Raw genomic sequence first — 16,274 nt, 5'->3', positions numbered from 1 at the left:
GCTGAGAGAGCTGGGGCTGTTCAGCCTGGAGAAGAGAAGGCTCCAGGAGATCCTACCAGCGTGTTTCAGCACCTGCGGGGCGGCAGCGAGGACGAGGGAGCCAGACTCTTCTCTGGACAAGAGGCAATGGGCACAAATTAAACCACACAAAATTCCATCTGAACACAAAGAAGCACTTTTTTACTGCGAGGGCGGTCGAACGCTGGCACAGGTTGCCCAGAGAGGTTGTAGAGTCTCCATCTGTGGAGAGGCTCCAACTCGGACTGGACACGGTCCTGGACAACCTGCTCTGGCTGATCCTGCTTGAGCAGGGGGTGCTGGACTACATGATCTCAGGAGGTCACCACCAAACGAAAGGAGTCTCTGATCTTGCAGTTCTGTGAGTTACCACCCCACCCACCAACTTCTACATACCAGACTCCAACAGGGAAATACTTTGTCTGGGGGGTGAAATGAATTCACAGTGTAACTACAAACTCAGACAACCTCGCTCTCTGAACAGTCTCTTCAGTAAATCAGTTTAAGAAAACTTTGCTTTGATGCGTGGATTTGTCTTCTGTGACATCTGTTTAAAATGTGACTTTACTGGATGCTGTCAGTGCCTAAATTGCTTTCAACCTACTAGTGTTTATATTAAATGCAACTTGAGCAGAGCTGCTCTTTCTCTTTAGAATTTGTAATAATTTACATAAGTCATTTCTTGTACTTGGCTGTGTTAAAAGTTTACTTCATTCTTAAAGCATCCTTTGTGCTTTTGTAAACACTGTGGGAGTGTTTGTGAGCATTTTGCATAGTGAGACGGGCAGTTGGCTGAGTCAAAGAAGCCTCTAGCGTTGGTGAGTAAGAGCACCCTGGTTTAAAGGACAGAATTTCAGATCAAAACCTTTCATGCTTTTGAAGGCAAATGGCTTACAGAAGCATTTCTAGTAAAGTAATAAGCAATTAAGCTAGGCTTGTGTGCAAAAGATAGTCAACTTGATTAATTCAGTCTCCTGCCTAAACAATACTGGTGGTGTCACTTGCATGGCTATGTCATTTGTGACAGATGTGTGCTCATCCAGAGCAGTAACTGAAAGGGGAGGCCTGCCAAGGCATGTGGGTCAGCAAGTGCTGATGTACAGGGTTCTCATGCCAGGAAACTGTGGGCCAGGCAGGCACACCTGGTGGGGGCGGGCTGGAGGCAGGACTGAAGAGCAGCTGCCCCATGGCTCGTGAAGCAGCTGCAGCGCAGTTAGTGTCACTGACTGTAGTGTGGCTACTGAAGTGCCCCGTGCAGGTTTCTGTACGGTGGAGAACAAGCAGACACTTGCGTGCCCGGCGTAAGAAAGTGGAAACATTCCCTTTCCATACACAGTCCCCTTCAAAATTCCCTTTAAAGATGTTTGAAATAGGCTACAAATCCCGGGTGGGACAGAAGGCTCAGCGCGGGGTCTGGCCGCCAGCGCTGTCCTCACGCCGCAGAGGTTCAGCTGCCGGAGCCCTCGTGTCCCGTCTCATCCTGGAGCAGCGGCGCCGCGTCCGCAGGGCTCCCGCGCCCCCGCTCCAGCGCCGCTCCCTTCCGGGTGCTGTTCAGTGTGCCGCCCTGCCCGGGCAGAGAAGCCAGCAGTGACCAGAAGGAGACTGTTCTTCCTTACACAGATATTGCTACAGCTGCGTCCTGCCCTTCCCCTCGCCCTCCTGCAAAAACACCCAGCTGCCAGCAGCTCCAGCCCAGCTCGGACGCTTTAGCAGACAGTTCTCTTAACGCAGTCCCATTTTTACATCGGGGAATTGCTTGTACACACACCCAACAGCTCCGCCGTCAGTACCAGCAGCTCGTGATGCAAGGCTACTCTGCACCTTTCAGCACACTCACCTGTTTCTTGTCCACAACATTGAGGCTAATGGAGGCAACAATGCAGGCAATGGTGTTTGCCAACATAAAGATCATCATCTGTTGCCAGCGCCACAGGGGGATCTTTAATTCACTAGAAAAAGCCAAAAGAGAATAGAATAACTAGTCACTTGCTGATATTTAAGGCAGCATCAAGTTGCAGGCACTGATTTCTGTTCACACTGTTCCCCTAAAGCACTGCTGGTGTCTCTGCTTGAAAAAAAGAAAAAGCACTCTCACCTGGACTTTGTTCCTAGAATGTGTCCAACGACCAGATTCGAAAGGCCAACTCCAACCATCTGCACAGAAGTTGCAAGCCCCATGGCTGTCCCTAAAGTTGCCTGGGGGACCACGAGAGGTATGGATGGCCACATACTAGCCTGGCAGGAGTAAGGAGAAGAGGAATTAACTCAAAGCCATATTTAAAGGATGGGAGATGGTCATTGGTTTAAAAAGGAATTTGCATTAAATGTACATTTATGCTTTCTCTTCAAAAAATCTGTCGCTTATCCCTCCCAGTGTATTGGCTGGTTCCAGACTGTTCCCCATCCTTTTCAAGCAGCCTGAGACAGCACAGACAACATACGTTATCTGAAACAGGAATAACCTGATTCCAGATTTCTGAAGGGGCGTTAGACCTGATGATTTAGCTGATAAGACTCACAGGAGATTCAGGTGTTACATTCAAGGTAAAAAAGCACTAAGAAAAGCACAGATTAATGCTTCACTCTGTAGCAAATGGTCCCTTACTCTGCTTTTCATTTTGCTCCATATTGATTCTTTGGGGTTATTTGTTACTAACCAAAGTCTTCAGGACTGGGGCTGAAGCCTGGAGTTAGGCTGTGGCTGCTAAACCCGCTCATCAGGACACGGGGCAGGGAGATGTGCCACCCAGGGTGTGGAAGGAGCACAGCCACAGAACACTCAACTGCAGCAGCGGGGCTGGGAACTTACGGCAGCAAAGGAGTAAGTAATCCCCAACCAGATGGTAGAGACTAACGGAGGCACAAACGTAAACGCCAGGAGGGCGAAGACGGGCAGAGTCAGTGCAGCACAGCCAACGGCAAAGACACCCCTCAGTCCAACGTAGTCCTGGCAAAGGAAACACACAGGCGGCCTCTGACAAGGGACCCCCGCAGGGCCTAGGGACAGGAGTGGCTGCACAGAGTGGGCTGCCCCGAGTGGCGTTTCCTAGTTGTTGACTAGTTCCTCCTGCGTACTTCTGAACCGAGCCTGAAACCCCTGTCAGCAAATCGGTGTCCAGCACTCCTGTAAACCAGCAGGCTTTAATAAAGGGCGGAGCGGGGAGACACACCACTATGCCCTGACAATTAGAGAAATAAGGAAGGGAAGAGTTTGAGAAAACAGGGACTGATTACTTGCAGGTTGTCTTTTCCCATCTACTTGCAAAGCTTACTGTGATCCCTTCTGTTCCAGGCTCAGGTTTCTCAAAACACAACAGCCATTCGCCATGGTCTGAGCCTACCACAGCACAATCAAGGGACAGAGGGAAAAACAGGTTAACGTTATTTCTTGTCATTTCATTCAGACCAGTGCATCTTGCAGTTTGCAAGGAATTAAAAGACTGCTTATTCAGCAACAAGCTAAATTCTGTTGAGGGGGCTGTTACAAAGACATTTCAAAAAATCAGGGAAAAGTTATCAGCAAACACTTTGGTTTTGGGTACTCACAATTAATATGCCAACTGCTGCAGAGAGAACCAGGGAGCTGTCGTACACTGCCCCAGCAATATAAGCGGCTGCCTGCTGGCTGTAACCAGAATATTTATCCTGGATAAACTTGCTAAAAATAAAATGAAGGGGGGAAAAAATTACATAATTAGGATTCTTGATCTGGTTATTTTGACAGAAAGTTAGTCTGAGCACAAGCATATGAAACTGTGAACAAGCCTTTATTGTTTTATTTTTTTTGAATTGGTGCACACCATAGAGAAGCTGGTAGCTTAAATGGCCACTTTCACGATGCTTCTGCAAGTGCAGAGTAAAACTGCAGGTTGAAGTTGGGCATATGTTCAATTACATCAGCACAGCTCACAAGCAGCAGTTTGCTGTCACCTGTCCAAAACACAGGGATGGAGTTTTTTACGTTCCCTTTGAAAGGGCAGAAAGCATTATCAAGCCAAGGGTGAGAACGCTGAGGGACAGGAATAATATTTTTAAATAATCCATCAGCAAGGATCAGCATTTAAATTGAACACCTGCATCTCAGAAGTACTAGGAATTCCCCCCTGGCATCTTTAAGGAGACCTGGTTAAAGCAGAAAACATGTTTCCACTGTCAGAAGTCAGCCTTTCCCCTTTCCTAGGGACACGCAAAAAGGGCGTTAAAACTTAGTCAAATTCTTCACAGCATTTACAGTCATACAGTCCTAACAGCTTAGAAAGCCTCGTTGATTTAGAGATCTTGTAGCTATTTAAACCCGGTTTGGCTACTTGCACGGCTACTTACCATTAGTAGTAACGAGCCTTCATAGCCTGTGCTGTCAGCACACTGTGAAACAAGACACTGTTCCCTGAAGATTTACTGCAACAGAGTTTGCCAAAGAGCAGTGGCCTTGGCACCATTGTTTTTCAAACTGGGAAGCAATTTTTGCCAGAAAAGATGTGTGAAACATGACTCTTCGTGTCTGAACTTTTGTTCCACAGGGAGCAAAAAAAAAAAATAATTCTGCAGAGAGGCAGAATTGCAGAAATGAGGATTCTGTGTGATCAATAGACACCGTTTTCAGTTAAAATGAGAGGACAACTGATATACAGCCCATCTCATCAAGGCCTTGATGATCCTTGCCACCTTGAATGTCTGTATTGTACTAATAAGAGGTCACTTCTACATTTGTTATGACAATGTTGATGACATTTCTTCACTCCCCATTTCACAGTGTGTTACTATACACCACTAATGAAATACTACCAAAATAATTTTCTTTTTTCCTGCAGGCCTTTGCTAATATAAAAGTTCATATTCATTAGGTGATAGAAGCTGCATCATCCACAAACAGGAAAAAAGCAGCAAAATTACGAGTCTGTGGCAGAGCTACAGGACAGAAGCAGGAGTCCCAATTCAGTTGGGCAGGTTGCTTCCTTGTTTTAAGCAAATGAAGGCATAAAAAAGGCAGTCTGCAAGCCTTGCACTGGGATGCAGACGCTTCCTCCCTTACAAAGGCTTAGCTTTGTTCCATACACAGCAGACAACATGCAGGAGCTGCAGGACAGAACTGCCCCAGGCCTGTGAAGCTCACGCCCCACCCAGCTCAGAAGACAGCCACTTTGTTGGACTATCACAAAGGTGGAATGTCTACAGGCCATTTTTTGAGTAATGTATTTCCTCCCCTTCTCCCAAATCCTTCTGATCCTCCTTTTGCCATGTTCCAAGCTTTAAAGATTGGATGAATTATTTCCCTTTAAGTTATTTTTGCTTTCCTTCAGAAGCCTCCCTCATCTCTGAAGGGAAAGAAAGGTCAAAGAACCCTCACATCTTTAACTAGGTGTTAAAGACATGTTTCTCTGTGTTTCATGAGTGGAAGGAACAAGCATTTACCCTCATATTTCCCCGGCTTGTATCAGTCAGGGGGACTACAGCCACAGAGCAATACCTGGCGTCTGCCACAAAGGGGAAGACTCCGTTGTAGAAGAACATGATGGTGAGGACCAGGAGCCAGTAGCGAAGGGGAAGTCGCTGGATGTCCTGAATCCGCTGCAAAGATAAAATGTGCCCTCACTCACCAGGAAACAGTCTTCAACTTCACATTAATGTCACTTTCTGCAAGCCATTGAGGGTCACAAAAAATTTCAGTAACAGCAGGTAAAAGAGAATTGAAAGGCAGCTCATGTACCTCTATGCAAAATTTGGCACGTGCTGACTTCAAAGCACTCCTTCTTTAATGCTATTCAGCAAAGAAAACAAAAAAGCTTTCATCTTATTTCTATAAAGGTTATGGCTGCAGGAGCATATTCTAAGCAACCTCTATTAAGAGCCTACTGCAAAACTTTAAGTGAAACACAGTGGAGAGACACAATATAAACAGGAGTCACAACACTGAGACCGGGAAACCAGTAAGAATGCTGTCACGAGAAGGAAGCTGTCTAATAGATTTAAGTGCCATAAAAATTGCAACCTCTTGCCTGTAATGCTTGCTCCTAGACAGAAGAACGCAAGGAGGAATGGAAGATAAGGGCTGGCAAACAATAGTTCAGTACTGACCAGATTAGCTATTTTCTATCAATGACCGATCCTGTGAGCCACAGAGCAGTCCCAGAGAGAGGCTACTGCCTAGTTTTATGCACAGAATCCTCCTCTGAGCCGTGTACAGTCACAAGTGACTGGCTCAAAAAAGTAACGCCGTTCAGAGTGCTAACTCGGCTCTCTGGGAGGCTGCAAATACATAAACAGAAAATTCACACTTGCCCGGTGGCTTGCAGATGCAATATCCTCAGATGGACCTGAAGAATTGCTCTGCAAGATTTAACCAGGGGTGTTAATGCCACCTTCTGGCCGGGAGCAGCTCTCACTAGTGCAGCCCTCCCTGACTGCAAAAGCCGAGCTCATGCACCCCAGGCTCCCAGAGGCCGAGATGGCAAAGCTGTCTGCACACCACATACCACTTTTTTGGATTCTTGCTGGATAACCCCGTCCAAGCCCAGTTGCTTCATGCCCACTTTATCTAGTACGCTGACTGTGAGGGCTGAAACAAAACCAAGCACACAGAGCAGGGTACCTGGAAAAGACACAAGAGGTGTTAGAAATTCCTCAGTGTGGAGAGAGCTGAATGACAAAACCAACTGCATGTAATACGTGGAATTCTCTGTGACTCCCACTCCTGGCTTCTCTTAATGTTTAAGGGTCTCCCTTACTGCAGCCATATAGTGAGACCATTTAACTCTTACCACCCCCTCAGAGTCCGTGAGCTCTTTGCCCACTAAGCTTCCAGTGCCCTGCAGAACTGCCTGAGGCCAGTGAAGCTAAAGCCCTACTGGTGTCCAAAGAGAGCCACTTTGTTGGACTACGGGCAGAATGCTTTCTAAACTGCAGCAGGCCTGTGCCTAACAAACCAGACATTAAGAAACTTCCATGGTCCCCTGAGCAGGAGAGGTATGACACACAGGCTGGTACTGGAAGCCAAGTTACACCTCTTCGTTTATGTGACCTACTGCAGTCACTCCAGCAATCTGACCTGTTGGCACACTCAGCTCCACAGAAGTGAGTCAGATTATGCTGGATATGCCAGAAGCATATTTGGCAATGGGCATCTGCTGCGGACGTTCTTCTTTCAGAAAGAGATCTGTATCTGTTTTGTTTTCTAAAGAGCCAGAACAATCTCTGTGATGCATACACACTTTGTATGATGTATTTATCCCCTCACGGACTACTGAAGTCACGGTGCTGTGCTTGCAAATGCTGCCTGAGCATGAAACTAATAGTGTCAGATGGGATGTAACACGCCATGCTCATGTCACTGCACTGAAAAGAGGACAGAAATTCCAATCTTCTAAAAATATGAGCCCTAGAACAGATTCACACTAGGAAACGTGTAACTCAGATCCTGCTTCTCATAGTAATTTATACGTACAGTTTTGACCAGTGCATGTGCAAGGCATCTTATGCTGAGACCAATACAGACGCTACTACAGAACCAGCATGTTCTGCTAGCTAAAATATGGAAGAAGAAACACATTAGATTCCTCTTTTGTTTCACTCTGAAGTTTCTGTTCTATGGGATTAAACCTACATTAAGTACTGACTACCTGTGGCTGCAGAGTGGTGTCCTTAGGGGTCGGTACTGGGACCAGTGCTATTTAACACCTTTGCTGGCAACATGGACAGTGGGATCGAGGCACCCTCAGCAAGTTCACTGACAACACTGAGCTGTGTGGTGCGGGGACACACTGGAGGGAAGGGATGTGCCATCCAGAGGGACCTGGACAGGCTGGAGAGGTGGGATGTGCCAACCTCATGGAGTTCCACAAGGCCAAGGGCAAGGTCCTGCCCATGGGTTGGGGCAATCCCAAGCACAAATCCAGGCTGGGCAAGGAGTGGACTGAGAGCAGCCCCAAGGAGAAGGACTTCAGGGTGTTAGGGGATGGAAATGAGCCAGCAATGTGCGCTCACAGCCCAGAAAGCCACCCGTGTGCTGGGCTGCATCCAGAGCAGTGTGGGCAGCAGGGCAAGGGGGGGGATTCTCCCCGTCTTGTGAGACCCCCCCTGCAGTGCTGTGTCCAGCTCTGGGGGCACCAACATCAGAAGGACACGGACCTGCTTGAGCAGGGCCAGAGGAGGCCACAAAGATGATCAGGGGCTGGAGCACCTCCCCTGTGAGGACAGGCTGAGAGAGTTGGGGGGGTTCAGCTGGAGAGGAGAAGGCTCTGGGGAGACCTTAGAGTGGCCTCCCAGGACTTAAAGGGGCTACAGGAAAGGGGGGAGGGACTCTTTATCAGGGAGTGTAGTGACAGGATGAGGGGTAACAGTTTTAAACTGAAAGAGGGCAGATTTAGATTAGATAGACAGCAGAAATTCTTGACTGTGAAGGCCCTGGCACAGGTTGCCCAGAGAAGCTGTGGCTGCCCCCTCCCTGGAAGGGTTCAAGGCCAGGTTGGACGGCGCTTTGGGCAACCTGGGCTAGTGGAAGGTGTCCCTGCCCAGGGCAGGGTGGCTGGAAGTAGATGATCTTTAAGGTCCCTTCCAACCCAAACCATTCTGTGATTTATGATTCTATCTTAAAATATCTCAAGAAAACTGCAGATAAAACTGTCAAGCTGACACTACAGCTCTAGAGAAGGTTTTCAGGCATCAATGAAGAAAACACCACTCCATTGCATACAGAAAGCAACAGGAAAACCTGGAAAATAATGTGCCTCCTCCTGCTAACTTCCCTCTTTCAGGTACTTTTCATAACTGGACAAAACAGGCTACCCTCAGGTCTAGAAAACAAAAGGCCAAAGCACCAAAGAAACTCACCTCCCCAAAGTGTCCACTGCATTCCAAATTTTGCCTCAAACTGCTGGGTGAAGAAGAAGTTGAGGACGCTCCCAAGACGTGAGAAAGACAAAGTCAGTCCAAATGCCAGTGCCAGTTCCTTCCCCCTGAACCAGAAGGCTGTGATACGATTCTGCACAACTTGGAGGAGACAAAAATCCTTGTGGCCAAGAGCATTGCATAAAAGGAACAAACACAGCCTCTCGATCTAGAGTACCTGAGCCGGGGTAAGAGACCTCCATGCATCAAGTGGAGGTAGTGTCAGCTTCGCAGTCCATTTTAAAACATACTAAATCATGCTGAGACATGGGAGGTGAGCTTAATAAAGCAAGCAAAAATACCTCTAAAGGCATAGCAATCACATGTGAGTCCCCACCCCTGGGAGAAGGATAAATTTGTTAGAGGGGAAGACTTTTAAACATCTCAGCACACATTAAATCCATGCAACCCTTCAAGGAGCAGTATTCTTCTCTTAGCAAGGTAGGTTCCCAGTGCAAAGCAGGTGAAGCTGACTGGTAGGACAAGGGTCTAGGTGACAAATTAAAAATGTATCATGACCCTCTAGTGAGGCGTAATTAAGAATGTGAATTCCTTACTAGTAAGTGACCCATTCCCAGAGCCAAAGAGCAGTCTTCCTGTTAGCATCATTGGTAGGAGGTATGGCGACCCCTTGAAATGTGAGCCTAGAGCAAAGATTGATGATCCCAGCACAGTCATAAGAGAGAAAACAAAGACACCAACTAGGGAGAAAAAAAATACACAAACCTCAACAGACATGCTGAGATCAGGACAAAAGCATTCTTTGTCAAAAAGCAAAAGAGCAACCTCAAAACACGCCAGTGAACCTGTGAGCTCCCATCAGTTTACTCTCATTTTAATTTTGTAAAAACCGGTCTCTTTATAAAATGACCTGGGAATCCTCAAAATAATGATGATTTTATCATGGTGGAAGGTTAGAGAGGCAGAATAAGTCAAATAGGGGACTCTGAACTCTATATAGAGTCCCTGTTCCCATCCTGAGCTCCACTGCAGACTATGGCCTAGAACAAGCAATGTCCTTCTGTGTGCCTCCGTCTCCTCATCGGTAAGATGTTTACCTCTAGAGACAGAGCATAACTCCATTTGCTGGGACTGCTGGGTCTTAGATTATGGCACACGCCAGAACAAACATCAGAGCAGGGAACAGAACACTATTTTGTCCGATCAAAACCAGATAACGCTACTCCCTGTTATGTGCATGCCAGAGGAAAGCAGGATTACTGCACTGCCGTGTAAATTCAGGTAAGTCAGTGGTCAAAGGATGAAAACGTCTCAGTTGCCTTCATGGAGCTGCTCAACTAAGCATCACGCACTCTGTACACAGAGCTGTCCCTCCTCTCCCATCCCTCTGTTATCTTCCTGAAGTGGAACCTTTGACCGTCCCTTTGCACTGAAAGAACACCCTGAAATCCCACCTCACTACAAGAATAAAGGAATCAGTCCTCAGAACTTACAGCGATTTCCTAGTTTATCAATCAGGAATCCAGCCAGAATAACCACTACTGCATTTCTAGGAGAAAACAAGAACAGAAACATTTGTGTCTTGCTGCTGGGAAGCAACTAGCAAACTATCCCGCCCCACCAAAGCAAGAGAAGTGACTTACGTCCACGCGTAGATCGCGTACAGCAGGTTGTACTGGGCAGGTGTCATTCCCAAGCCTTCCACACAGCCCAGCAGGCTGTCATGCCCGGTGCTGTTATGATGGGTTCCATTGGGGCAGGTCAAGTTCTGCGTAACAAGTCACAGAGCCTGTGTTAGGCAGCAGACACAGAAACCCTACACATTCCTTTAAAAATAAAGTTAATTTCTTGCTTACTAGATGCCTATTTCTCCTACTCTGTTCCCACTTCCATGACCAGGAATTAGTGGACTTGTGTCTTCTCCCAGGACGCCAGCCCTTGCCAAATGAGAAATGACTGGCCATCAGCACGTCACACCCTCCCTTTCTCTTTCTGCGGCAGTAGTGGCAGGAGCTCAGCACTTTTATACACATTTCAGTCCAAAAGAAAACCCAGGAGACTGCACCACGAGGTTTATCTGATCCCTTAGTTTCTTGCCTATAGTTTAGTTTGATCTGACTCTTCATTATACTATAAAGTCTTAAGCAGTGTGTAAATATGAAACTTAGTAGTAGGCCATATTAATTCACAGCTATAAAGTATCTGCTGAACAGTAGGAAACTGGTAGTCCTGGCTTGATTTCATAACATCATTTTTGCCACTGAAAAGCAGCATCTCCTCAACACCATATGATCAGGAAGAAACCCTAGATCTTCCAGCTACTAAAAATGTACCTACATTAGGAAACAGACGCTAAGTTTTCCACACCAGTAGGCACAAGCTTAACATCTTGAATAAGCACAAGAAAAGCGTGATTTTAACCACATGGTTTTTATATAGCCATCATATTTGCAAACCTGTCAGATCTGCTGTAGGGAGTTGTCTGAGGCTGCAGGGAACAGTTCTCTAGAACAAAGTGTTTTCACTGCAAGCACTGGTGTTAGATGTCTGACTACCACTGTACCTCTTGTGTAAGGCAGGTAGAGACTAAATTCGCCAGAGTAAAAATATGATGGGAGTGTCAACAGATAAAAACATGGTTTGCACAGTACCTAACAGAAAAATATGGCTTGGCTTCACTACCCTATAAAGTTACCTAGGCAACGAGATATGACATAACCTTCCCTTTACTCCATAAATAAACAACTCTTCTCCCACAGACCTATGAAGTTGTGGAGGATCAACGAATAAATACTGCCCTTTTTTTTCTTATTAGTGCTGTTTGCAATGACAAACTGCGCCCAACTTAGCCTGGACATCACTGTCTGAATGATACGGATTAATTGCATTTAAAAAACCCCCAAAAGTTACATGGAAGCTAATAGGTATTTCTGCCCTTGCTACTGAAGCACAGAACTGTGAATCTCAGCCTGCACATACTAACCTACCAGCAGATGGCACACACGAGTAAAATCACCTCTCAAAAGACGTGAAAGAAATGCAATAATGAGATAAAGGAGTCAAGAATTTGTCAGGAATTCAGGTAAGAACTCTGAGACTTCGGCATTCCTGGAAAAATCCCAGAAATAACTGGGATGTCAGTCTGAACCCTGAACAACAAAATTTTGTAGCATTTGAGAATACAACTAGTTTTTATACAACGGTTGTCCTGTGATCTCCCTGCACAGCTCTCTTTCGGCTAGCAAACTAACACATTATGGGATGCCTGCAGTATCAGGAGGTATCTGAAGGCCCAGAAAGCCTTTTTTAGTCTCCTATATACAACATCACTAGGCTTCCAGTCCAGCGTGGGACTAATCATAGAATGATAGAATCACAGACTGGTTTGGGTTGGACGGGACGTTAAAGACCATCTAGTTCCAACCCCCGTGCCCCGGGCAGGGACACCTTCCACTAGCCCAGGTTGCTCAAAGCCCCGTCCAACCTGGCCTTGAACCCTTCCAGGGAGGGGGCAGCCACAGCTTCTCTGGGCAACCTGTGCCAGGGCCTCACCACCCTCACAGGGAAGAATTTCTTCCATCTATCTAATCTAAATCTGCCTCTTTAAAACTGTTACCCCTCATCCTGTCACTACACCCCCCGATCAAGAGTCCCTCCCTCCTTTCCTGTAGCCCCTTTCAGTCCTGGGAGGCCGCTCTAAGGTGGCAGTTCCCTCCCTGGAAGGGTTCAAGGCCAGGCTGGACGGGGCTTTGGGCAACCTGGGCTAGTGGAAGGTGTCTCTGCCCAGGCAGGGGGGTTGGGACTAGGTGATCTTTAAGGTCCCGTCCAACCCAAACCATTCTGTCACTGTCCCGGGTTCGTGCATCTTCTTCACAGCAAACACACCAGCAACAACACACACCCCACACCCCCCCCGCTCCCGGAACAGAAGACCCAGAGTGTGACTCCTATTCCAACACCGTAAGAAAAGGTTTTGAAACTCCACCAGGGAGAGCAAACTCTCCGTTTTGCTGGTTCTGCCTTTTTTTGCCCTCCCGCTGCCAGGCTGCAGCCCGACGCCCAGCACTCACCCCCTGGAACTGCTCCTGCAGGACGCTGGGGATGTCGAAGCAGAAGTAGGAGCCGAAGGTGAGGAGGCAGTTGAAGAGGAGCACCACGAACCTGAAGGCGGCTGCGGGGCAGAGAGGAGCCACCTCAGCCCACCCGGCACCTCGCAGCGCGGCCCGGCCCGCCCGCAGCCCCCGGCCGCGCCTCTGCCGGGCGGGCCCAGGGCTGCGCCCGACCCCCCCCTCCTCCGCCCGCGGGCCCCGCGCCCCCGGCCGCGCTCACCGCGCTCCGCCGCCGCCGCCATGCCTCAGCCCGCCCCTCCCGCCGGCCCCGGCCGCTGCCCGGCCCCGCCCGCCCGCCGCGGGGACACGGCCCAGGCCCCGCCGCCGCGCCACGGGGGGCGCCGGCGGTAGGCCGCGGTATGAGCCGCCGGTAGGCCGCGGGACGACCCCGCGCCGGGGCCTCCCCCTCGGGGTGAGCCAGAGCCGGAAGGGCTTGAAGAGAGGCTGGAGGGAAGGATCCGGTTTTGAAAAGCAGCGAATTATCCTCAGTCAAAAAGAGGAAATGTAGTCAAGAGAGTTAAAGCTAGTGCATGTAAAAGGAAGAAGTCAAATGGGTAACTACGAGATGGGAAAGAGCCGACTAGGGAGCAGCAGCACAGAAGAAACTGGTTTGTAATGCATCATAAACCGAAGACAAAAATGCAATGTTTGGGGGGAAAAACAGGGCTATCTTTGAGGGTGTGTTAGTAGAAGTGTCTCATGTAACAAATGGGGAAAGGGAGCAGTTACTTAAGCTAGTAAACAATACTGCACAGAACAGAGAGAAACCTGCCAAGCATAAACTAGAATTTTCTAGTTATCACAAGAGCAGAGTCCTGGTAACAAAAAGAGGAAAAGGAAAGAAGAAAGAAAAAACCAAACACACACACACACCCCAACCCCCTATATGATTGAAAGGGTTAAGTATATTTCTCTTCCTGTTTGAATATATTCTACCTGAACAAGACATGAAGAGCCATCAAATAAGGCAAACCTCACAATGGCAACAGCGAGGGCCAGCACCTTACCTCATTTTAAAATAAACCTTGATAAATACACAAATAAAGCTATGTGGCATGGCTGTCCACAGCAAGCAGCAGGACTTGAGAATCCCTAAGTTTCTTCCCATTCCTGTGTCAGTGGGTCAGGGGTACACACACAACAGGAAAAGGTACAGGATGAAAAAATAACCTTGAGCAACCCGGATACAGGTTGTAAAATGTTCATTGTGCTCACGTTACAGGTTTGGTAAGCCTAAGTTTATTTGGGTGGCCAGTGCAATGCTAAACACAAGTTTTGCAGCAGTGGTGTGTGACTGAAAATAGTTCAATAACTAACAATTTTAGGAGCATCTGATTTGTGGACAGAGTCAGACTACAAGATACCCTTTAATTTTATCCTACCCTATGATTTCGCACTTTCTTGGGCTGCAGGTGTGGAGGATGCTGAAACAGCATCATTCCCTTATGTGCAGAGGATGCTTTACGTCGCTGGCCTGTGTTTCCTTACCTAGCAGTGGTGGGCTGACCCCGACGAGCAGGTGAGCCCCCACCCAGCTGCTCACTTCCCCCAGTGGGATGGGGGAGAAGATCGGAAGGGCAAAAGTGAGGAAAAAAACACAAAACCTTGTGGGTTGAAATGCAGACAGTTTAATAAGTGAAGGGGGAAAAAAACAAGGGAAAAAACCCAGGTGATGCACAAGCAGTTGCTCACCATCAACAGACCGATGCCCACTCAGCCCTCAAGCAACCTTGGAAAAAACTACACCCCCCAGCTTTCTTGCTGAACTCGATGCTACACAGCATGGGGCATCTCTTTGGTCAGCTGAAACACGGTTGTGTTACCAACGTTGTTTTCCTCATGAGCCTGAAGCACTGCACTGTATCAGCTACTATGAAGAAAATAAACTCTTTTCCAAGTAAACCCTGCACACTAAGAACTGGGTCCTGAAAGGCATTCTTTTGACCAAATAAAAATGTTTTATAGCAGCATTTAGCAAAAATAAAAAGTGTCTGGATAGCAATAACGTTTTTATGTACTTTTCTATGTGTGTATATATATGTGTGTATACAAAAATATGTGTGTGTGTATATAAAACATGTAATTTTGTGTGTGATTGATTTGAAAACTAGGGTTAGAGCTTTCCTAATGATTTGCAGGTTTTCAGAAACTAGCTGGGGTTTGATTCTAGGTACTTCCTTACAAAAGCTATGAAATGCTCCCAAGCCCAGTTCTAACAGTGCTGCCCCTCATTTCATTTCTGATTTATGTCTTCATGAAGGACGCCGGCTGGCAAGTATCGTTAAAATGGCATCTGGGAGAGACTTTTCAGCTATCAATATATTGCAACAGCACTGCTTTTTAAATTCAAAGAATGAATCTAAGATCCCAGACTTGGAAACAATACATCCGTGCAGGGTACTAAAGCCCACAGATTCTCAGGTTCTATAACCATTACTAGCAGCAGCAGGGGTGGGAGCAGCAGCAGGTTCCTGGGCTGTATGAAGTTTTGTAGCACCTCTAAGATGTGTTTGTGCCACTAATGGTTGGCACACACCTCAGGAACCTGTGTGGCAATCACATTGCTAATGAAAAATGCTATATGCTGGACAAAATTCACTGTGGTGCCAAAGGGCTGGAAAGGAAAAATACTGTCAGCATCCTGCTATGTAAATAATAGGTTAAAGATAGTGGATTCCTTTGCATAGTGAGTCTGGACACACACTTCCAATTTTCTCCCTCAGAAGTGTTTTGTTTTCCATATATGTATATATGAAATATCTTCTGTGTATATATGGAAATATATATATTCTATATATTTCATAATATTCCATGTTATATATATGGATTATATATATTTTCCACATATATGAAACACTTCCCCCTCCTTCCTTTCAATCTTTGGCTAACAGGCTATGTGAATTTGATGTGTTAGAATTAATTAATCTTTTCAATTTTACTCTTTTCCCCCCTTTTAGCTCCAGCTCGTAAATGTTCTGGAGTAGAGATTGGAAGTATGTTCAATTCCTGAGCCCTTAATACGAATTAGTATATAGGACTACTGATGGTGAGATTTGCAATGGTGGCATGAACGTTTGTCCAGATGCAGGTTACTGCATGTCCAGAAGAACCTTTAGGCTGTCTTGAGGAAGAAAAGGGACAGGCATTAAAATACTTTAGGTGTCTTGTCAGTTAAAGATAACTTTCTGAGCATGGTCAGGTGAAATACTTTCCTGCTGAATCTGTATGTCAGCAGCTCTGGTGGGTCTGCTGTTGCTCAGAGCTTCCTAGAAGAGAACCAAAACTAATAGACATGACTAATTA

General features: G+C 47.0%; 1 protein-coding gene across 1 annotated transcript; it reads right to left on the bottom strand.

The window, feature by feature from the left end:
- Positions 1-159: 159 nt before the first annotated feature.
- On the bottom strand, positions 160-13,236 carry LOC141930335 (lysosomal dipeptide transporter MFSD1-like). Its single transcript, XM_074841031.1, has 13 exons — positions 13,192-13,236; positions 12,933-13,033; positions 10,506-10,630; positions 10,356-10,411; positions 9,459-9,602; positions 8,845-9,003; positions 6,492-6,607; positions 5,486-5,586; positions 3,565-3,676; positions 2,828-2,965; positions 2,114-2,253; positions 1,856-1,967; positions 160-1,582 (listed from the first exon to the last, which is right to left on the bottom strand). Exons 1-13 carry the CDS (start codon positions 13,211-13,213, stop codon positions 1,466-1,468), a joined length of 1,443 nt encoding a protein of 480 aa, XP_074697132.1. The 5' UTR covers positions 13,214-13,236; the 3' UTR covers positions 160-1,465.
- Between the last annotated feature and the right edge of the window lie 3,038 nt (positions 13,237-16,274).

The sequence above is a fragment of the Strix aluco genome, chromosome 15, assembly GCF_031877795.1.
Source record: "Strix aluco isolate bStrAlu1 chromosome 15, bStrAlu1.hap1, whole genome shotgun sequence".
Classification (NCBI taxonomy): Eukaryota; Metazoa; Chordata; class Aves; order Strigiformes; family Strigidae; genus Strix; species Strix aluco.
The sequence above is the reverse complement of the archived record's forward strand: the minus strand, read 5'-3'. Positions and strand labels throughout refer to the sequence as shown.

What these genes read in the sequence shown, in the direction of transcription:
- LOC141930335 (XM_074841031.1), bottom strand. Translation starts at nt 13,213, where the DNA reads ATGGCGGCGGCGGCGGAGCGCG. An exon ending in TGCAGGAGCAGTTCCAGGGG is followed by an intron (nt 10,631 to 12,932) that starts GTGAGTGCTGGG and finishes CTTGTTACGCAG; the next exon opens with AACTTGACCTGCCCCAATGG. An exon ending in TGATAAACTAGGAAATCGCT is followed by an intron (nt 9,603 to 10,355) that starts GTAAGTTCTGAG and finishes TTTTCTCCCTAG; the next exon opens with TTGGTGTCTTTGTTTTCTCT.